The 22,826-nt window shown below is 41.4% G+C and overlaps 1 protein-coding gene across 21 annotated transcripts in view; it reads left to right on the plus strand.

Annotated features, from left to right (window-relative positions):
* NCOR1 (nuclear receptor corepressor 1) overlaps positions 1–22,826 on the plus strand; it is a 148,335-nt gene that overhangs the window by 100,720 nt on the left and 24,789 nt on the right. For 20 of the 21 annotated variants that reach the window (XM_045778291.2, XM_045778290.2, XM_045778304.2 and 17 more), the window contains 11 exons: positions 43–172; positions 2,697–2,892; positions 8,624–8,784; positions 13,063–13,183; positions 13,282–13,383; positions 13,714–13,814; positions 15,996–16,164; positions 18,153–18,293; positions 19,639–19,722; positions 20,209–20,465; positions 20,811–21,171. In XM_045778291.2, coding sequence (XP_045634247.2) covers positions 43–172; positions 2,697–2,892; positions 8,624–8,784; positions 13,063–13,183; positions 13,282–13,383; positions 13,714–13,814; positions 15,996–16,164; positions 18,153–18,293; positions 19,639–19,722; positions 20,209–20,465; positions 20,811–21,171 — 1,823 coding nt within the window. Of the gene's footprint in view, positions 1–42; positions 173–2,696; positions 2,901–8,623; positions 8,785–13,062; positions 13,184–13,281; positions 13,384–13,713; positions 13,815–15,995; positions 16,165–18,152; positions 18,294–19,638; positions 19,723–20,208; positions 20,466–20,810; positions 21,172–22,826 lie in introns of those variants that run through there. The other variant, XM_087867661.1, reaches the window with a different exon arrangement.

Here is a 22,826-nt window from a genome sequence, read left to right on the forward strand (position 1 = left end):
TCTTAATATATTGATTTATCTTTTTTTTGTTGCCAATTGCAGAATGTTTCCTCTGGACTCAAAGCCTTCATTATTGAACCCGCCTGGATCTATACTGGTCTCATCCCCAGGAAAACCAAATCCACTGGACCTGCCGCAGCTTCAGCACAGAGCTGCGGTTATTCCACCAATGGTAAGTTTTCAATGTGAGTAAGAGAGGTGAAGTTGAGGAACAAAGACCTTTTTTTTTTTTTTGAAGATTTTATTTATTTATTCGACAGAGATAGAGACAGCCAGCGAGAGAGGGAACACAAGCAGGGGGAGTGGGAGAGGAAGAAGCAGGCTCATAGTGGAAGAGCCTGATGTGGGGCTCGATGCCAGAACGCCGGATCACACCCTGAGCTGAAGGCAGATGCTTAACCGCTGTGCCACCCAGACGCCCCAAGGAACAAAGACCTTTAGAGACATTTCTTCTCTTTTTTAATCAGTACTTGATTTTTTAAAAAAATTGTGGTAAAAAACACAACGTAAAATGTATCATCTTAACTGTTTTTAAGTGTATGGTTCAGTAGTGTTAAATACATTCCCGTTGTTGTGAAATAGATCTCCAGAACGTTTTCATCTTGCAAAAGTGAAACTGTCTTCCCATTTAACTGTAACTCCCTCTTTCCCCTCCCCCCAGCTCCTGACAACCACCGTTCTGCTTTCTGTCGCTTTGAATTTGGCTAGATACCTCATAGAAGTGGAATCATACGCTATTTGTCTTTTTGTGACTGGTGTGTTTCACTGAGCATAAAGTCCTCAAGGTTAATCCAGGCTGTAGTGCCCGTCATAATCTCCTTCCTTTCTAAGACTGAGAATATCCCTTTGTGTGTATGTACCACATTCTGTTTAGCCATTTGTCTGTCGCTCTGTTTGCTTTTTCAAATGGATTCATTGTGATGGTTGATTGAAATGGCGATTCCATTTCAGGAAAAAAAAAAAACACCAAAGAAGTGTAATCTTCTAGCCATAAATATTTGTAAGCTTTGTTTTTGTTGGTTTTGCTGTGAGACAGTAGTAGAAAAACGATATAACTAGGTTTTGAATAATTAGAATGAATTCTAGAGATTATGGCTAACTTCAGTGTACATCTCCAAATCTAGTTTTATTTACATTTTATTTTAATAATCTCTATAAGTTTGATTTTCTTTTGACACTGAATTCCAAACCAGGGTATTGCTCCTTTACTTAGTGATATTTTAGCTCTTGCTGTACTTGAGGGGATAAAAATTTGTCCTGTCTCACATGATAATTGATAAAAGTTAAGTATGTGCTCATGATAGACTCATAAAAAAAATCATTAAACATTTGTTCATTCACTGATTTACTCAAATGGACTTTTATTAAGTGTGTGCCCAGTTCAAGACAGCATTGTTACTGCTGTATAGAATATTGATAAATCATAGTCTCTGACTGCAAAAAACAGGGATTGCTCTTGATAATAAGACATAGAAAAATATTATAAACTTAAAATGAATTATAAAAATGTGATGCTCTGTTAAGTTAAAAAATACAGTATGGTCATTTCAGAGAAAGGAGAGCTTCCTTCTTAATGAGACAACTGAAAAAGACTCCACATAGGAAATAATGTTTTGGTTGGACCAGAACAATTCATTTAGCTTTATAGCAAAAGGAGGAAGCGCCATGTTTATATATAAGCCAAAGGACAAAGGCAAGAAAATGACGTGTATGTTTTGGGCTCAGTGAAAACTTCTACTTATAGTAGTGGAAAAAACTATGGAAGTCTTTATTTAGATAATAGGTTCTACAAAACTCAGATCTCTACTCTTTCCCACAATTTTTTGTATTCATGAAGTAATGGACTGTGTTAGAGGCTGTTTATTTAGTATTGAACCAAACAGGTCAGGTTCTTTCCTTCCCGAAGTGAGAGAGACAGAAAAGAAACAAAGAAGACAGCCATTATTGTGAATTGTGCTGTTGGAAGCGCTGTGTACCCTGAAAGAAAGAAACAGGGCTGCCGCAAGGAGGAAAATGGGGAGGGACGGTTAGGGATGGCCTGTCCGAAGACGTAACATTTAACACCCATCCCGTTGTGTTCGTGACTTGATCGTGGGAGGTGAGGCGGATCAGTCAAGGATGTCTGCCGGGTTTCTGGCTTAAGCTGTTAAGGTTCCATTTTCTAAGACGGAGGTCACACTGAAGGAGAAGCATTGAATGTAGCAAATGAACAGTTCCCATTAAATGTAAGTTTTGAGGTGCTTTGAGATACCCGAGTAGAGTTGTTAAGCAGCTGTTCTGTGAGTATGGAACTTGGAGCAAACGTCCAAGAAATAGAAATTGGAATAGAAATGTCATCTAACATGTAGATGACATTTAAATGCCTAGAAGTGGGTGTGATTACCTAGCGAGAACCTGGAGAGGAGGGGTAAGAGCCAGGGCTGAGCCACCAGGGATCTGACCATCGGAAGTTGAAAGCAGACAGCAGTATTTTAATTTCTGATCTTGATCTCTCATTACAGCTTTTATGATTTATATTGTGTTCAGTTCTGAAAGTGATTGTTCAGCATTTTAAGCATTTTATACTTGATGATTACTTTGATCAAAAAATGGCAAAATCACATCAACCAGTACGTTACGGAAATAAGCATTATTTGCAACAGAGGGTCATTGTTATGTTGGTCATTGGTGTATTTATATTTTTTTTCTTCCCGTAGGTTTCCTGTACCCCATGTAATATACCGATTGGAACCCCAGTGAGCGGCTATGCCCTCTACCAGCGACACATTAAAGCAATGCATGAATCCGCACTCCTGGAAGAACAGCGGCAGAGGCAAGAGCAGATAGATCTGGAATGTAGGAGTTCTACAAGTCCTTGTGCCACCGCCAAGAGTCCAAACAGAGAGTGGGAAGGTAGGTAGAGCTGTCCCCACAAAGAACTTCTCTGAAGGGAGACAAACTATGCTCCAAAGTGTCGTGTCCTTTGTGCTTTGTAGTTTATCTGCATGTCAGTTGATGAATTCCTCTTGTCCCCAGCACAAAATTCCTTTGTAAACTTTTGAGGAATGTTAGTATTATTGACTCCTCACAGGCGGCTGTGTAACATTTGTAATGGTTTTTGTTAATACAAGTTTCCTGATATTGATCTCTCTGCTGGAAGACTGTAAAAGCCATGCTTTCTGCTCCATTCATCTGAGTTTTCAGAGCAAGTGAGAATTGTTATCCTGTCCTCCAAGCAAATCCCATGTAACAACAGGGTAATACTCATTCCGTGATATGATGGGAGACAACTTTGCATATAGCGCCAGTCATCCTCAGCGGTACTCACCGTGGTCCACGGTCCTGACTCAGCCCTCACCCCAGCCTTCACCACTTGTGTGGCCAAGGACAAGTCCCATAACTTTTCTGACTTTTAGTTCTCTCATCTGTAAAGTGTAAGTAATAGATCAGTCAGTCAGTCTGTCTATTTCTATCTTACTGAGATTACAACCCATAAGAAAGAATCCCCATTCAGTATTGTTTTGTAACACATGGCTCAGTGTTATTCTTTATATAATACATACACAATTTATAATAATAATTAGTGCACCAGTGTATGCATAGTATAATAGATACCACAGAGGTACTGTTAACATTGTTATGTCACTGTTGTTATTTCAAGTGACAGATTCGAGTTGTGCATGCTCTTTTCTTTTTTTTTAAGATTTTCTTTTTTTTTAAAGTAATCTCTGCACCCAACATGGGGCTTGAACCCCCAACCCTGAAATCAAGACTCCCACGCTCCGCCCACTGAGCCAGCCAGGCACCAATATGCATGTTCTTTCTAGTTGCACTCAGTTTCTTTTGAAAGTGGGGGAGGTGATTTCTAAATTGTAATAAATTCTTCAGGCATGGTTAGGAAATGGCACACGTGTTCCGGTTGATAGTTGACTTGTCCTATAACATGCTTAGAATAATAAGACTATAAGTAAGGTCTTTGTTACTTTGGTTTAGGTTTTTTGGTAATGATTCAGAAGACTCTTTGCAATACCTTACAGGGATAAGTAAGAACAATTAGCTGTAGAATGTCATGCATTTCAAGGACTATTTAATATAAAATAGGAACTGTGGTACTTAACGGATCTTGACAACCCCCCCCCCCCCGGCCCAGTTACACCAGTAATGAGTTATTAGTTACATGGCACACTGAACCTCTCATGTTAGAGTTTTAAATATAAAACTGCTGGTGTTTTAAGTATAAATCTTACGCTAGTAAAAATGTGAACCAGAGTAGTAATACCCAGCAAGGCTGGGTGTATAGCAGGTGCTAACTGAGTATTTCTTGAATGAAGGTAATAAGACTGATGATTCAGGAGCTTTCAGTGTACTGGGTGCGGGGAATCCTCAGTAATCGACGCAGTGTGTACTCAGTAATTACATGTTGAAGGGATGAATTAAATAGAGTATAAATGGACTTAGCAGAAGTGCATGTCTTCTAAGCAGTCCAATTATGAGAAAATCTGTCATGAGAATGATAAATTATAGAGTACTTTTAAAGTCTATTGATGTATTCCTTACATAAATGATTTAGAATAAATGTTGGGAGAAGAATTAAAACCTAGAAAAAATGACATTCAAATGGTATTTGCCAGAGTCATGCTAAAGCTGAACATTATTTAGTTAATAATATCTGGATCATTCTGTAATATGCAATATCAAGTGGTTATTTTAGGACCCCAATATCTTTTCTTGATCTACTCTGCAAGTTGGGTTGTATTTGGAAGCTGGAGAGACTCAATCAGGCTAGAGCCCAAATTCTGAGACTCTGAACAATGAACTGCATTTCTCTGTGGTTAGTCACATTAATCCATTTTAGATGGATTAGATCCATCGTTTAGATCAGAGTGGTATCCTAATTTTTAATCATAATGCAGTAGTCTTAAAACCATACTGTAACTATATTTTTTATTAATGTGATACTGAGGTGTTTATTAATAAGATAGCAGTTTTGTTCAGGGTAACTCTAGAAACCAGGGTGGTTGATTACATTTGATCTCAAGGTTAAGTTTTGTTTTAGCTTGTCTAGTATGTTTGTGTAGTTTTTTTAACCAAATGCCTGAAGACTCTCCTGAATTTACAGCTATCCGTAGTTCAGTGTAAAGGATAATTTCCCTTATACTTACACATCTCTCTTGTATAATCATATACTTGCCTTTAAATGGCTTTATGCAGAATGTTTGACACAGATGTTTTCAGTGCAACATCACAGAATAGTTTATAGAATGTTCAGTATAGTGAGAATGTGGATTGACCTGTGAACCCATCACCACACTGGTACAGTTCGCTTGAATGAGGACCGGGGTTTTGACTTTTCCCTTCATGGTCTCATTTAGAAATTAACAGGCAGCATCTGTTCGATTGTATTCGTCGTAATGTGAGTGAGTGGCACAAATAATCACCGTGTACCCTTTTTAAGTGGTGTAAGCCTTGCCATCTGTAGATGAACTTGGGAGAAACCTGAGAAACCTGCGGGAACAGTTGTTCCCACTTTCCAGGAGCATTTACACAAGGGAACCCCCACTTCACTGTGAAGCCTTTTCCCTGCAGTGAGGGAACTCAAACGTAGAGAGAGTTAGAATTGAACTTCCAATGCAGGTTTAACCATCAGTTCAGTCCAATACTTCCCTGCAACTGAATCTAGCCTGTTTATTTTGTTGTTTATTTTTTTCAGCTTTGAGTACATGATGATTTAAATACCTGTATTTAGAAACATGTAAATTTCTGCTTTTTCTTTAACACTACCTTGACAAGGTAGTTTCCACATTATTAGAAACTTACTGGAAATGGTAAAACAGTCACACAGAAGTTATAATAATAATTTTACCATGTTAAATTCTCTAGAAAGGAAGACAAGATTTTCTTTTGTAGTTGGTTTGCTTTATAAATCTGCACGGCATTGGGACACTTAATCTAATTCATTATATTAATACGTCTAAGAAGGGAAGAGTACCATCGTCTTGACAGATACCCCAGAGGCATCTGCATTTCAACACCCAGTGCTTCAGGGAGACATATTGCCATGTGGTTTCGAGCTCACAGTCAGGCTTACGCCGCATAGTGTGACCTTGGCTGGGCAGTATGGTGTGATTCTTTTGAGGTTCAGTTTCCTCATCTGTGAAATGGGGTTAATAATCTCATGGATGATGAGGGCTCTGTGAGATAATTCATGTAATTCATAGCGCTCCGCACAGAGTACATACTTCATTATTAGCTGGTATTATTGGAATTGTTTCTGGTTTTTAAAAATATCTTAGTAAGCCGGAGAACTCTTTATACCTTGTGCTAATGAATTTCTCACCAATTACAAACCTTCCACCTACTAGTGAAATGCTAGAGAACTTCTTCTGGGATAGAAACTATCAGGTACCAACCACTTACAGTGCAGTAAAGAAAAAAAGAAACAAAAATAGATGTAGCTATTTGAAGGGAGAAGACAAATCATTGTTCACAGGATAAGATTATCCATCTAGAAACCCTACAAGAATCAACTGAAGTGATTAAAACAAAAAGGAAAGTTCATTAAATTTCTCAGAAAAAAATGGTCTACAGAAATCCACATCTTTCTTTCCTATAGATCTGCAATAATCGTTTATACAAGTAAACTCATGCATATGGAAAAAGATGGCTTTCCTAGCAAGAAAATGTAAAATACCTAGAATTATTTTTAATGAGGAATGTATAAATAAGACCTATATGAAAAAGTCTAGATTCCTCACTTAGAAAGCTCATTATTACAGAGCATCAGGTCTCCTGTAGTCATACGTTTAATGCAAGTCTAGTGAAAAGTCCAGTGACATCTTGTTTGGAGAATGATTTTAAATTTCAATTTATCTGGAAGAATAAATGGGTAAGACTAGGTAAGCAAACGGATAATAAAATGAATGGGAATTTGTTCTGGCAGACGTTAAGATAGCCCACATCTAAGTGGTTTGGGTTATGGATGATTTTCATTTTCCTCTCTGTGCTTTTCTGATTTTCCAAAATTACAACGTCAATTTCATTTTATAAAGGAAAGTATATATATATATATAATATATATAATTGTATGTATTTTTACGTCTTAATGTGACTGCATATCTGATCAACTCTTTAAACGCTCAGCTTTTTTATGCTTTACGTAGAGGTAAATTATATGGAATACTTTTTATTAGCATTACGGTAGTAGAATTCATGGTTTTGTAAGCTTGTGTAGTTTTTTGGATTAGTTTGATCTGCATCTTCTAAGAAAGGCTTCTTCCATTTCTTAATTATGTTTATTTCTCCGAATATTAAGTGGTGGGTTTCAGCAGGCTAAATATAAGAGTTGAAATTCTCAGAGATATGACTAACTCACGCAACACTTGAATTCACCAAATGGCTTGATAATCTGACTCTTGCCTGTTGTGATCTTTATTGAATGTGAAAACACTTCGTTTTCCTAAGAAGAAAGATAAATTCTTTGTCCTTTAAAGGGAAAAATTATAATTGAATTTTTGAGGGTTTTATTAGGTCATAGTGATGGTGCGTACACAGAAGATTTAGATTTATAGGGTTTTTAAACCTTTCTCTGGGTGGACTCCCCCCACCCCCAAGAATTTTAGATTTTGATATTAGTATATAGTCAGATCTGCCCCTGCATGGTGTGGGCTTGGTCCTTTCACACTTACTATTTTAATTTGGGGTTCTTCCCTTATTTCGATGACTTTAACTTCCGTAGGAAAATCGGTCGCCTGAATGCCTTATGCTGAGGTCACAGGTGCTCCAGAACAGGAAGTGCAGAGGCAGGTACCGCAGCAGGTCAGCGTCACCGTGCAGGCTCTCTCCGCGAGGAGTCAGTAAAGCCGCTCCGTGGCCTGGTGGGAGCGCGGCCCGCTGTGGTGTCCCGCCAGGTAGATATCGTTCCTCTGCGCAGTGGCTGCCGGCCGTGTCCCTGCAGGTGCTGGACAGGGGTGGTTTGATCTCGAGAATGAGCCGCCTTTCCTGGACATGTCCATCCTGTTTCAGAATGACTGTGTCTCTGCATCCCATCGTCCGTTGCATTCAGTTGAGACTGACTGGACCACTGGGAAATTTGTACTCACACATTGATACTGCGGCGCCGCCTGGCTTTTAAGGGTACCTGTACTTTGAAAAGTCTTCCGATCCCCTCCCCGACCGTGAGAAGTGCGAGTCTTTGAGAGCCAGAGTCACTACCCGTGTCTCAGAGTGCGCGAGATGTAAAGAGGGCGTCCGTCGATCGTCGGCCACGTCTGTCCGCTCTCCGGGTTGTAGTGTCGGCTGCCCCTCGGAAGCACGTCCGGAGAGCGGTGGAGAGAGAGAAACGAGTATGAAAGATTGTCGTTTGCCTGTGCTAAGCAGACATAGTTTGACGTGAGCATCAGCTCGGCAGCTCTGGTTTGACAGGGAGTTGAGTACTTCGGCCTCACAAAGACCATGTGTGACCTGAATATGTGTATGGGTTTAATTCAAGTGAAAGAGAAATTTGAAACAGAAACGTTCATCCTCAGCCTCATCTCGCACTTACAGTTGTGTATGTCGTGTGAAAATTCAGGAATGGCTGAGATAAGTAGAGTGTTGCGGACAGTGAAATTGACGATTTTAAATCATTTCTTCTTCCCTTTGAAAGTCCTGCAGCCTGCTCCACATCAAGTGATCACTAATCTCCCTGAAGCGGTTCGGCTTCCGACAACTCGACCCACCAGGCCACCCCCTCCTCTCATCCCGTCATCCAAAACCACAGTGGCTTCAGAAAAACCATCTTTCATCCTGGGAGGCTCCATCTCACAGGTAAAACGCCTTCCCATCCCAGGAAATTTCTGTTGAGTGTTGCTTTGGTTAAAGTTTTCCCTTTTTGTCGCTAATTTGTCAGAGTCTTAATAAACCAGAATCTCTCTGTATGTGAAGAGACGATGACCAGAAAACACGGCAGTCATCGTACTCCATGCTGCACACAGGAAGTTGGTGTGGGTTGGGTGCCCGAGTGGCCCCGGCACACCGTCTGGTTTAACTTAGGAAAGTCACTTCTGTGCCCTGAGGTTTAGTGTAGTGTAGACGGAAGAGGAATCTTTTCAAGTACTAGCATATATGCTGACTAGTATTAGAAAGCCTCTAAATACTGATTCGTAGGTGATCGATAAGCCCCAGGTCATTCTGACCTCAGCCACTATATCTTTCTTTTTCCCCCCCTTAAATATATATGTATTTATTTTTTAATGGTCTTATCTTAATGGCTGAAAAGCTTTGACTACTGTGCACGATCAGCAGTGACCACTCTCCTGTCGGGTTATAGAACCATTTCATCCCTTCCGAAGGCTTTCTTAGCCCCTTCTGCCTGAAGCAACCATTGGTTTGCTTCTTGTTGGCACAGATTAGTTCTGCCTTTTCTAGAACTTCATATAAATGAAGTCACAGTGTGTGCTCTTCTGGGTCCGTCTTCGTTAACTTAACACAACGGCTTTAGGGATTCATCCAGGGTTGTGTGTGATCAGTAGTTTCTTCTTTTTTATTGCTGAATAATCCTATGCTGTGCGAACACATACCGGTTTGTTTATCCGTTTTCTCATTAGTGGAAGCTGGAGCTATTTCTAGTTCTTGGCTGTGGTGAACATTCTTGTACTGGCTCTTTAGAGACAACCGTTTTCATTTCTCTTGTGTAATCAATCCCCTGAGAGTGGAATTGCTAGATACATGCGTGTTTTACTTATAATTTCCCAGAGTGGGTCTGCTGCTGCCCGCAGTGTGTGAGCCTTCGTGTTGCTCCATTTGCTCTTGGCGGTCTTTTTTATTTTTGTCGTATTTCACTGTGGCACTTAGTTTGCATTTCCTTGGCAGCAGATGATGTCGAGCACTTGTTTGTATGCTTATTGGTCATTTATACTTCCGATTGCGAAGTGACTGTCTTATTATCTGTTTTTATTGGGTTTTTTGGTTAGTAGATTGTAGAAATTCTTTATAAATTATGGATGAAAGGTCTCTGTTATATGTTAAAATATTTTCTCTCTTTTGTGGCTTGTGTGTTTTGTTACTGGTGTGTTTTGATGAGCAGAAATTTTAAATTTCGATGAAGTCCACATATAAATTTTTTTCTCTTACGATTAATTCTTTTTCTCTAAGAAATCTTCGCTTCGTTGTTGCGGAGATAGTCTTGCATTTTCTCTGAAAGCTTACAGGTTGGGCTTTTATGTTTAGGTCTGTGATCCATGTGAAGTTAATTTTTGTGTGCAACGTGAGGTCAGGGTCAGCATTCGTTTCTCCTTTTGGATTCCGCAGTTCCGGTAACACCGGTTAAAAAGTCTTTTCTTTCTCCTGTTTGATCACATTAATGCCTTTGTCATAAATGATTTGGCTGCGTTTGGCCTGTTTCTGGACTTTCTGTTCTGTTCAGTTGATCTGCTTGCCGGTACTTAACCAGCCCCACAGCTGCGACTGTTGCAGCTCTGTGGTGAGTCCTGAAATCCTGGGGTAGGAGTCCTGCGAGGGCTTTCATTTGTCAAGATTGCTTTGGCTCTTCTGTGACTTTGGCATTTCCCTATAAATTATAAATGTCCGTTTCTAAGAAAAATTCTGCTGGGATCATGGTAAAGGATTGATTTAATCTTTAGATTATTTTGGGTTAGAAATGAAGATCTTAAGAAGGTTGAGTCTTCTAATCCGTGAACATGTTTATATTTCCATTTATTTAGGTCTTAAATTTCTCTCCACAAGATTTCATAGTTTTCACTATAGAGGTTTTGTTAGATGTGTTTTTAGTTTATTTGATGATTTGTAATATATTTTGTTTTTATAAATATTATTTTTTTTAATTTCATTTTCTAGTTCTTACAGGTATATAAAAAATTGATTTTTTAATCTTCACTTTGTCTCCTGCAACATTTACTTATTTGCTGCTGCTGCTTTTTTTTTTTTGAAGGGAGAGTAGATTGCTTAGGATTTTCTATGTGAGCATGTGATCTGCAAATCAAGGTAGTTTTACCTCTTCCTTTCCGGTCCTAGTGCCTTTTCTTTTTCTTGTTTTATTGAACCGGCTAGGGTAGATCTTTCAGTACGATGTTCATTTATTTATTTTTAAGATTTATTTATTTATTTGAGAGAGAGGAGGGAGGGAGGGGGAGAGGGAGAGAGTAAATCTTATGTAGGCTCCCTGCTGAGCAAGGAGCTAGGAGCCTGATGTGGGGCTCAGTCAGCCCGATGTGGGGCTTGATCCCACAACCCTGAGATCATGACCTGAGCTGAAATCAAGAGTCGGATGTTTAACCAGCTGAGCCACTCGGGCGCCCCGTAGTACAGTGTTTAAGAGAAGTGGTGAAGAGGATATGCTTTCCTTGTTGCCCATTTTCGGAGGGAGGCATTCAGTATTTCACTGGTAGGTATGTTAACTATAGACTTTTCACAGGTGCCTTTCATTAGATTGAAGAGGCTTCCTTATATTCCTTTTTGCCGAGAGTTTGTTTTTTTTGTTTTCCTACAGTTTTTGTACTTTTCGACTTCATTTCTGTACAGTTCTTTTTTTATGATTTCTTTTTGTTGATATTCTTTGTATGGGGAAACATCATTTTCACACTTTCCTTTAATGCTTTAGACATGATTCCCTGTAATTCTTTGAACATATTTACAATAGCTGATCAATGATATAACAGCCTTTTTCTAGCAAGTTTAAAGCCCAGGGACAATTTTTATTCACTGCGTTTTTTTCCCTCATGTGGGTCATGCTTTTTTGTTTCTTGTAATTTTTGGGTAAAAACTGAACATTTTATGTGATTTGGCAACTGTGGAAATCAGATTCTCCTCTCTCCCTAGGGTTTGCTCTCATTGCTTTTGTTTTTGTTGATATTTACTTTGTGACTTTTCTGAATGAACTCTGTAAAATCTGTATTCTTGTGACATGTGTGGTCATTGAAGTCTCTACCTGCTGGCCGGCTAAGGCTTGATAGACGTCAGTGCCTGGAATGCCTGAGTGTCCCAGTCTTTACTGAGTGGCTCTCTGTGTGTTTTGGGGCACACCTTAACATTCAGCCAGGCAACTGGCAACTCTGCCTTAGTCTTCACTTCCTACTTTCACAGAGCTTTAAGGTCCGCCAGAGTTGAGAGCTTAAGTCCTTCTCATGTCTTTCCTAGGCGTCTGTACAGCCTTGTACATTGATATGGCCTTCTGGATTCCTAGGAATGTGTTGGAACTTTTCAAACCCCCTTTGAACATCTCGTTCCTTAACTTTTCCTTTTAGGGTTTCTGGTTATCCTGTTGTTTGCCTTAGTGGTTTATCTACCGCCTCAGGCAGTGAGGAAGTTAAATCATTTGACTCTGTTTTTGACAAGTGTGCACCTTCTTCCCCACCACAGTCAGGTCAGATAAGGACAGCCTTGCAAATGGGTCTCCCAGAGAACCATCAGACAAGTCAACTAATGACAGTTACCTGGGAATGAGGATTTTAGGGAGCTCCAACGCTCTTCTTTCCCCTTTGGTGGCTGCCAGGCTGCCGGTTTTCACCATGATTGTAGTCTGTTGATTTTCAAGGCTACCAGTGAGCTTGGTGGGGAGCATATGGGAGAGGAACTAGAACAAGTTCGAATGCCACAAAGCTCACTCTTCTTACCTAGATTTTGCTAGTCTTCTTGAAAGATGCACTCAGATTTCTATAAGCCTTTGGTTAATTTCCAAATTAAAAGGTTGATTCCTACAATTTTTGCTGGTTTTCTGGTCGCCTTCATAGAGGAGAGTTTTCAGAAGTCCTTACTCTGCTGTTGTCACTGATGTCACTGTCTTTTGGCAACTTTAAGAGGAATGAATATTGTTAATAATAGTAGCTTACATTGTGAGTGTACTATTAAGTTCTTTATTTATGTAATTTGTTAACAATAAATATGAAATTTATGGTGATTTCAGAAGACACATCTTGCTCCCTTTAAAAATATTTTTAATGTAAGCAAACTATGATAAGGATTTGCTTACTTTGCAGATACTTGTTCTCAATTTTGGGCAGTGGGGATATAAATTCTTAGAAACACGACCATTCAGTTTATTGTTGACCTTATGAAAAGACAATGTTAGTCTTTTAAAATTATTTTTAGGGAACACCTGGCACTTATTTGACGTCTCATAATCAGACTTCCTACACTCAAGAAGCAGCTAAGCCCTCGGTGGGCTCCATCTCTCTCGGACTGCCGCGGCAACAGGAATCTGCCAAATCAGGTCAGTGAGTAAATACTGACAACACATCTGCGCTTGCGGCATCGCGGTCGGTAATTCAGCACTTGATCTCTTCCTGTTTCTCTCGCTTTGGTCCACAGCTACTGTGCCCTACATCAAGCAGGAAGAATTTTCTCCCCGAAGCCAGAACTCACAGCCTGAAGGTTTATTGGTCAGGGCACAACACGAAGGAGTGGTCAGAGGTAAAATACGCTGTCTGGCAGAAATAGTGAACTTTTGTTCCCAATAAATGTATTCGAGTAAGTCATTAAGATGTCTTAATGTTGGGTTTTTAAATTAAAGCCTTCACATTCTAAATTTTTCCTTCTATAGAAAAATACTTAAAACTTTGAAATTCCATATTTCAGCAGCCCTTTTTAATAATTGCAATTATTTAAAAAGTGCATTTCAGTAAAACACAACTATTCTTTTTGTACTGCTGTTTTCCTTCTCTTACCCCTCCTCCTAGTAGGGGCTGAGTTTTGTGTTTGCAGTGGTACAAGGGGTAACGTGCTCATTTCGGTTTCATGCAGGTACCACAGGAGCCATTCAAGAAGGGAGTATAACTCGGGGAACACCAACCAGCAAAATCTCCGTGGAAGGCATCCCGTCCCTGCGGGGCTCAATCACTCAGGTTAGTTGTGATCGTTCCTGATACACTGGCCAGTAGCTAATGAGAAAACTGGAAGTCAAGTCTCCAGAGCTCCAGCTGTTCCAGCAGTATCGTTCTGTGGTTAAGTCACTTGTTCTGGATTACGGGTCTGGTCTCAGTGGTAGTAAACCCAGATCCGTAACCTGTCTGCAGAAAGACTTTAATGTGATCACTTTGACCACCAGCTATATTACCTATTCTGTGGGTCATTTGAAAAGCTCAGTGATTTGCAAATTGGTAGAAAAAAAAAGTTCTGATTGATGCGGCTCTTACTGTCTTCCTGGCAAAACTCGTACCAGGTGTGCAGCTCAGGTGGAAATGGAGAAGAAAATCCTTATAAATTATTTGCTTACTTTTGCCCCCGTGGAGAAGGTCTGCAGTCCCAGCACATAAGGCACCTGGCTGGGGTCTTGTGCTAAACTGGGAGATACGGGCGACGTTGATAGAAGCTCCAGAAGTCAAGTATCTTCTTCCAGTTTCAGGCTCAATAAATTGCCGGTTTTGATTAGGAAAAGGTCTTTCTTTTCCTCAGTTAGATGAGTTAGATGTTAATTTCACTTGGAAATGTGACAGTCCATAGCCTCTTTATTATTGTTGATCTGGGAAAGGAAAATTCTCTTTTGGGAAGTCATTGTAAGCAGAAGCCTGTGCTTTTGCACATTGAACCGGTCACAGGTTTCTTGTTTTATTTTTCTTCCTTGTCTTTTGTCCTTGTCCGCTAGGCCAGCGGCTAAAGTGTGGCTCCCAGGCGCGCAGCCTGTAACGGTCAGGCCCCACCCCACGTTTCCTGAAGTCTCCTCTGTGGGGGCGGGGCCCAGCAATCTGTGTTTCCCCGCCCTCCCGTGATTCTGCTGCGTGCCGTGTGAGAAGCCCGCCCTGGGACCTCGCTGATCAAGTGTAGTCTGTGTCCCAGAGCGTCAGCATCGCTTGGGAGCTGGTTAGATTAATGCAGAAATTTTAGTTCCCCCTTCAGACCTATGAATCAGGTCTCCATTTTAACAAGACCTGGTTTACGGAGTAGATGGCGTAGTGACCTAGAAAGTTATGTGTGAACTCTTCCCATCTCTCCTTCTGCATTTGACCCGAGACTAGTTTTCAAAACAAGCAAACACATTAGTAGTAGAGGCAGAAGAGAAGTAAATGCCTTATGCATGTTATCTTGTTCATTTTCACTCTAGTAACCAGGTTGTGGTAGGAAGACAGAATGAACTGGATGAAGTGAGGCTACGCTTTTTCCCTGTTTATTTTCAAACCAGTCTGTTCGCATGAAGTGAGCACTTCCAAAATGGGTGTTAAGGATTTCCAGATGTTTACTGCTCAGCCCATTGAATGGCCGGACAAGTAAATGTTTTGTTCTTGTCATTCTTCCTGCTCTAAGTGTGTCATTTCAGATTGTCCTCATGAGAGTTTTGGGGACACCAAATGTGTGAATGGGCTAAGTCTGGGCCTGCCATGCCCATTGCAACCCAAGCAGCTCACTTTTACAAAGCGTTGTACCCAGTAGGTTCCATGAATGATTTCTCTGGAAGGAAGAGTTTACTGCTTAAAGGAGGGGTCAAAAAGAACCATGGCTGTAGGTAACCCAGAAGAGGACTAATTAATGATGGTGAAGATTGAGAGGATGTGACCTAAACTGAATCCATAGCACAGGATGGGGGCATCTGAGTTTTGTCGTTCCTGCCGCCCCCTCCCCCACTGGTGACCAGAGGTCGAACCCAGCAGACAGTTTGGAAACTGCAAGTTCTTTTTTCCTCTTAACACAGTGTGAGAGAAGGTTGCAGTATTCTAAATTTAAAACTTAATTTATCGTCTTATTTTTATTAGACATTTTGAAAAAACATTACACTTACATGATTTTTGGCCTTCAAGACAAGGTTGTTTTTTTTTTTTTTTCCTGAGAGTTAAGAGGTTTGATTTCAAGGTGGGGAAGAAAGTTGATTTGACTCCTACACCTGTCCGCATTTTATGTTTTGTGGGGCAGAGTTCAAGGACGAAGGTACAGTATTTATGTTTATAAAAATTTAATGTTTGGTTTCCTCTTGTGTCTTTGTCCTTTCTTCTTTGAAGATATGGATGGATCTTACTCTCAGTGTGGTAGGTTAAGTTTTCTAAGCATCTCGTGTCTCCTCTAAACCTGAGTGTGTGTGTTTGATTTGATGGCAGGGTACCCCAGCCCTGTCACAGGCCAGCACACCAACTGAGGCGTTGGTGAAGGGACCCATTTCTAGAATGCCCATTGAGGAGAGCGGTCCTGAGAAAGGCAGAGAGGAAGCCGCATCAAAAGGTCATGTTATTTATGAAGGCAAAAGTGGACACATCTTATCCTACGATAGTAAGTATGATGTCTGTACTCTAAAGCCAGTGCTGTGATGGGGGACTAGAAACATGGGCCCTGGTTCCCCACGTACTTGTTTGGGGGACTTTGTTCTCCCTTCTTGTGAAGTTTTGTGAAAATTTAACTGAGACGGTCAATGAAAATGATAAACACATCAGCTGTGGCCGGTTGACTTAGCCTAAGAAAAGAATCTTTAACTTTAGTAGAATCACTTTTATTTTATTTCATTTATTTTATCTATTTATTTTTGAGATTTTATTTGAGAGAGAGCGAGCGAGCAAGAGAGCGAGCACGAGTGGGGGAGGGTCAGAGGGAGAAGCAGACTCCCCACTGAGCAGGGAGCCTGATGCGGGGCTCCATCCTAGGACCCTAGGATCATGACCTGAGCCAAAGGCAGATGCCTTTTTTTTTAAGATTTTATTTACTTATTTGACAGAGAGAGACAGCCAGTGAGAGAGGAAACACAAGCAGGGGGAGTGGGAGAGGAAGAAGCAGGCTCCCAGCAGAGGAGCCTGAGGCGGGACTTGATCCCAGGACCCTGGGATCACGCCCTGAGCCGAAGGCAGACGCTTAACGACCGAGCCACCCAGGCGCCCCCAAAGGCAGATGCTTAACCGACTAAGCCACCGAGGCGCCCCAAGAATTAGGGAGTAGATAATAATCTGATAATCCTGGAAAGAGTATTGAATTTAAATTTTTAATTTAAATTATTTTAATGTCTGTGTGTGTAAGCATTTTCTTCAGATGTATTCTTAGGTTACATTTTCTCATTAATGTTACAAGAAAGACTCAGTTATGGTTAAAAAAAAAAAGCCGAGTGAGGGACTGGATTTGAGTTCCGTTTGCGACTGTTTTTATGATCTGAGTAGTCAATAGTCACGTTTTATCTTTCTCTTTGAATACAAAGATGTAAGGTATGTGAGCACACAGTGCCTGATGCAAAACACAGGGTAACTTTCTTATTTCCTTCCTCCTTTCTTGTTTTAACATTTCTGGCCTATGCTGATTTACATTTTGCTTCTGGAGGAAGAAATTAACGCACATTGCCTAAGCCAGAAATGTAGATGTCATCCTCGACACCTTGTTCTCTTTCCACATCCCGTCAGTCACGAAGTGATTTCTGTTCTCTTTCTGAATTCTCTGGAATCCATCCATTTCTCTGTGTTCCCCAGGGACTGCCACCGTCATCTTTTGTCCGAATACCTGGGCAGCTGCCCCTGACCTCCCCACCTTTAGTCATAACCCATATTCAGGACTGTATCACATCCCTTCCTGCTTGACTCTTCATTGCTTTAAGATCAATGCAAGCCCCTTACCTTGACTTGATCCCCCCCCCCCCGCCACGATCTGCTGCCAGCTCCTCTCCCAGACCGTTCCCTTCCCACTTTTCCCTTGGTCCCCTTACACTGCCTTCCGTGCACGCTTCCTCCAGCTCCGCTCTGCCCACTGGCCACGCACCGAGCTTAAGTTCTTTGACTTCCCACACTCTGTCTCGCCTTGGCGTCTGTGTGCCTCTGCCACCCCTTCCTCCCTTACCTCTGATGTAAGCATCTCCACCTTATCCTTCAGTTCTCGGTCTGCACATTACTTCTTGTAGGCAGCCTTATCGGGGCGTTTTAAGTGTTAGGTTCCCCTTCCAGCATTCTCACTGGACATCGTACCTCTCTTTCCATAGTACTGACTATGCTCTACAACAGTTCCCTAGTACTTGATCGGTATCCGCCACGATGGGGTAAGTTTCACGAAGGAAGGGACTTAATTTGTTAACCTTATCTGCAGCCTTGCTCATTTATGCCTGGCACTCAAATACATTTGAATTGATGAAAAAAATTTCATAAGTATCATCTACACAGTAGCATTTTGTAGGTTGACTGGCTTTTATATTTTTATTTTTTATAAGATAGACTGTGAAATTAAGATAACTGATTGACTATAGAGTAGGCCTTGGGCTCTGCCTGAACAATTCTTGTTTCTGTGTTCTGCAGATATTAAGAATGCCCGAGAAGGGACAAGGAGTCCAAGAACAGCTCATGAAATCAGTTTAAAAAGAAGCTATGAATCGGTAGAAGGAAATATAAAGCAAGGGTTGTCAATGAGGGAGTCTCCTGTGTCAGCACCGTTGGAGGGTAAAACGTTGTTTCCAGAACTTTATTTAAGATACATTTAATTTTGTACAGCAAATTTGCGTGGTTGGGTTAGGTTATATTCGGTCTCTGTCATTTCTACCTGAAATTTATATTCATATTAACATATAAATGAAATTATATTAATGTATCATTATATTAATAATATAATTAATATACTAATAATTAATATTATAATGTTATATTAATGATATATAATATAGTACAATTAACACTATATTAATATGAGCTTATTGATATGTTTAAATTTATATCCGTATCTACATCTAAATCAAGTACGTGACAGTGGTGGAAGTAAACATTAAACATAATTGGCCATATCATAGGAAACTGGTAGAATTCTCATATAATTTGTAGACTATTCCTGTGAGGGTTAAGTGAGGTGAAAAGTGCAAAATTCATTCTAAATACTTTGTTTTATTGTGAGGCAGTTAAAGCGGTGTAATAGAACGAAGACCTGTATTTGAATTCTGGATGCACTGTTGTCTGGTGAATTTCACGGTGCGAGTTTCCTCCTCTGTAGATGAAGGAATTGTAGTTACTGTGTGACGATTCGAGACAGGTGTCCAAACTTGTGCTGACCACATGACAAGCAGTCACTACATCATACCTGTGGCTTTATTTTGTTAGTGACTCGCTTTCTTTAAGTCTTAACCTACCTCAACTGTTTTAATGTTAATCTAGGTGAAATACTAAAAACAGTGTAAGGATTCCTCAGTCTTAGAAATCCTGTGTAATTTTCTAAGAGCTGGATTTTCTCTGTATTAAAAAAAAAATCACTTCCCTTTACTTTAGGGTAATTGCAAGTGGTTATTTCCAATCCTTGATCAGATTTATTGTGATGTGACACGAAACTTCTTAAGAGATTATTTACAGCTTTCATTTTGACTTGCATGTTTTCGTTGATGTATTTCACCTGGTTTTGAGGTACCACGCCCAACCTTTGTGTTTCCCTTTCTCAGAGGTCTGTTTCAGAGCTAAACGGTGATTCTCAGCCCCTCTGTGTGTCTTCTCACCTTGAGAAAGAAGCATTGGATTTTAGATGTAGTTTTGAAAGTGTCTTTCCTTTTTGATTTTTAATAGATGTGTTCTGTGGCTATTTTCTCTTTAGGAGAATGTTTAAAAGGGAACAATGATGTCACGTTGGGTACTTCCAGCTTTTATTTTTTTCCATGATATTCTTCTGAATAGTTCACAAATTTAAGATGATCTCTCTTTCTCCATAGAGCTTTTATCAAAAAGTACATACTCTAAGGTCAGTATAAAGTATATGGGAAGTGACTTTCACATGATGTTTAATACTTGGATTGCTTTCTTATTTTGAAAGGGCTGATATGCCGAGCGTTACCCAGGGGGAGCCCTCATTCTGACCTCAAAGAAAGGACTGTGCTGTCTGGTTCCATAATGCAGGGTAAACTTTTTGCTCGTTTTGGCTTTTATTCACGACTGCCTCATTGGCAGAGTAGTTTGATATTAATTTGCAGTGCACGAAATCTGCTTTTCAAGTATTTTCCCTTTTGAAATAGTAGATATTCAAGTCTTGATTTTAACTCTTCTGTTTCTGAGCTACATAGTTTAATTGAAGATGTTAGTTGCCTAGGCTCTGCATAGAGAGACATCTTCATTATGTAAGAACCATTCTCTGATTGTGATGAACAGTGTATTCAATCTTGAACCACCCGAAAAAAATGACGACTTACGAATATTTAAGGATGTGTTGTAAACAAAATTGATTAGAAACTGCAAGATGACAAGGTATTCATTTTTTTAAATAACAGAAAAATATATGTATCAGAATTTACTGTTTTAGCAATTTTTAAGTGTGCAGCTCGGTCGCATTGTTATGCAACCATTGGCCTTATTTTAATAAGCATGTTTCTTGAATTCTTTCTTGAAGGCACACCAAGAGCCACAACAGACAGCTTCGAAGATGGTCTTAAATATCCCAAACAGATTAAAAGGGAGAGTCCTCCCATACGAGCGTTTGAAGGCGCCATTACCAAAGGAAAACCATACGACGGCATTACCACCATCAAAGAAATGGGGCGTTCCATCCATGAGATTCCACGGCAAGATATTTTAAGTCAGGAAAGCCGAAAAACTCCAGAAGTGGTCCAGAGCACGAGGCCGATAATCGAGGGCTCCATCTCGCAGGTAGCCACGTCAGGGCGCTGTTTGTCAGCCGTTGCGCCCCAGACTGTGAACAATTCATGGAGCATCTTAAAAAGCATGACTTACTAATTATAAGTAGTTCTTACGATGTCAGAGCTTTTGGAAGTAAATGTGAAAGTTTTATGTATGCTTCCTTGTTTATCTTGTGTCTGTACTGTGGAACGTATGTGTGAGAGAGTGCGCAGCTCTGGGACTGTGAGCATGTGACTGAGACAGCCACGCCGATAGTGAAGATGGCACGTTATTGCCGTGAGCCGGGCTGACCTGAGATGGAAAAATCTTCGGACGCCTCGAACTGCCTGTAACGTGTGTTTTCTTTCCTTTTAGGGCACACCAATAAAGTTTGACAGCAACTCAGGGCAATCTGCCATCAAACACAATGTCAAATCCTTAATCACGGGGCCCAACAAACTACCCCGTGGAATGCCCCCCCTGGAAATCGTGCCGGAGAGCATCAAAGTGGTAGAGCGGGGAAAGTACGAGGATGTGAAAGCAGGCGAGCCAGTGCGCTCCCGACACACATCGGTGGTAAGCTCCGGCCCCTCCGTCCTTAGGTCAACGCTTCACGACGCTCCCAAAGCACAGCTGAGCCCAGGGATTTACGACGACAGTAGTGCGCGGCGGACGCCTGTGAGTTACCAGAACACCATGTCCAGGGGCTCGCCCATGATGAACAGAACTTCTGATGGTAAGTTACTCTTCGGTCCTTGCTGGCTCCTTTTGATTGTGCTTTCCCGCCTCCGGCAAAACGTCGACGGCAGACTGTTAGCTGCGGATTACCCTGAGATCTGTAGGTCGTGCTCGATATGAGGGCTGTATGGAAAGTACCAAATGAAAAGTAAGGATAATTGTAGGTAAACTAGCTACTATCTTAATCAGGTGCAGAGGATGCTGGAGCCCAGAAATGCTCTAGAATAAGTACATTCTGAGAGGGGCTTCTCAGCTCCTCCTGCAAGGTGTTCTGGAAGTCGGCGTTGACCGTTGTTTATTCAGCGGCATGCAGGCCGCGGAGCAAGACTGCCCGGACTCGAATTAAGGTTCTTCTCACTGTGTGACCTTGGACGAGTTTCTTCACTTTCCTAGGCCTTAGTTTCCTCATCCGTAAAACGGCAATGCGGTGTTCAGACTTACCTCACTGGACCGTTGGGAAGCTCAGATGAGGTCATGTGTTGGAAGGGCTTGGGAAGGAAAGGACGGCGCTTGGCGCCATGAATGCGAACTTAGTGTTGCCGTTGCTGCTGTTGTCGGTACCGCGCCCCGCCTCCCCTCGCTTTCTGCTGCTGGCAGGACCGCGAGTAACACAGGAGAGGCTGAGGTGTACCAGGTGGTCCCTGGAACCGCCTGCGGCGCTAACAGCGTGCCCGCTCATCCTGTCTGGCGTTGTTGCGGTCCGTGTTTGTTGAGGGCTCCCGTGCGAGGTCCTGGCTGGGCGCTGCGGGAGCTGGGAAGGTGGAGCGTGTTTTGCGCGGGGGGAGAGGAGCAGCCTGGAGGGAGGAGAAGAGGGAAGCGTCCGCCGGGGAGGTGGGGTGGTGAGTGCAGAGCCTGCTGAGGGCGCTCACAGGGGTGTGGTAAGTCCCCACGACTGGTTTTGTGAGGCGGCTTTGCGTAATGGTGGCCAAGTTGCTGTTATCCGTATATGAATGAGGTGGTGGTGGTGACTGCACAACACTGAGTGTATTAATGCCCCTTTAAAATGGTAACTTTTACGTTCTGTGTGTTGTACCACAATTGTTAAAACAGTGCAGGGTGATGGCCAGTAAGTGTCGGGTTATGGTGTTCATGGGGGGGGTGATCTAGTAACTTCCGAATCACATCGTTGGAAAAGAAGAGGCTGAGGTAGGGAGGTGGTTGGTACTGGCGAGCTCACGAGAAAGGCTCTGTGGAGTCCAGGGCAAGGAAAAGCCGCGTACGTAGTGACTGGTGGGCAGCAAGGAGGGGGCGGCACAGGCAAAGAGAGGGAGTTGTGACTTGGTACACGGGGGATCGAGAAGAATTTGGAACGGTCAGGTCATTTACAGAAAACAGAATCATTTATAACGGGATTTAAAGAGGAGTGTTGAACTTCATTTTTAATCTTCACGTTAGGTGGTAAAATGCTGGTGCTGTGACCCACAAGGTGGTGATCTCCGATTCTCAGGAGCCTCTGCTCGTTCTTCGCAGTTGCATGTTTTACAGGATTGAATATTAATTGTTTGGTGGAAGCAGATAAAAATATAAATACAGTCTGTATTTGGTTGGGTGAAAAATGAATAAATACAGTTGACCCTTGAACAACACTGGTTTGAACTGTGCAGGTCCACTTAATGTGGATTTTTATTTTTATTTTTCAAATTTTTATATACA

The sequence above is a fragment of the Ursus americanus genome, chromosome 14, assembly GCF_024610735.1.
Source record: "Ursus americanus isolate L20-20 chromosome 14, mUrsAme1.1.p, whole genome shotgun sequence".
Lineage (NCBI taxonomy): Eukaryota > Metazoa > Chordata > Mammalia > Carnivora > Ursidae > Ursus > Ursus americanus.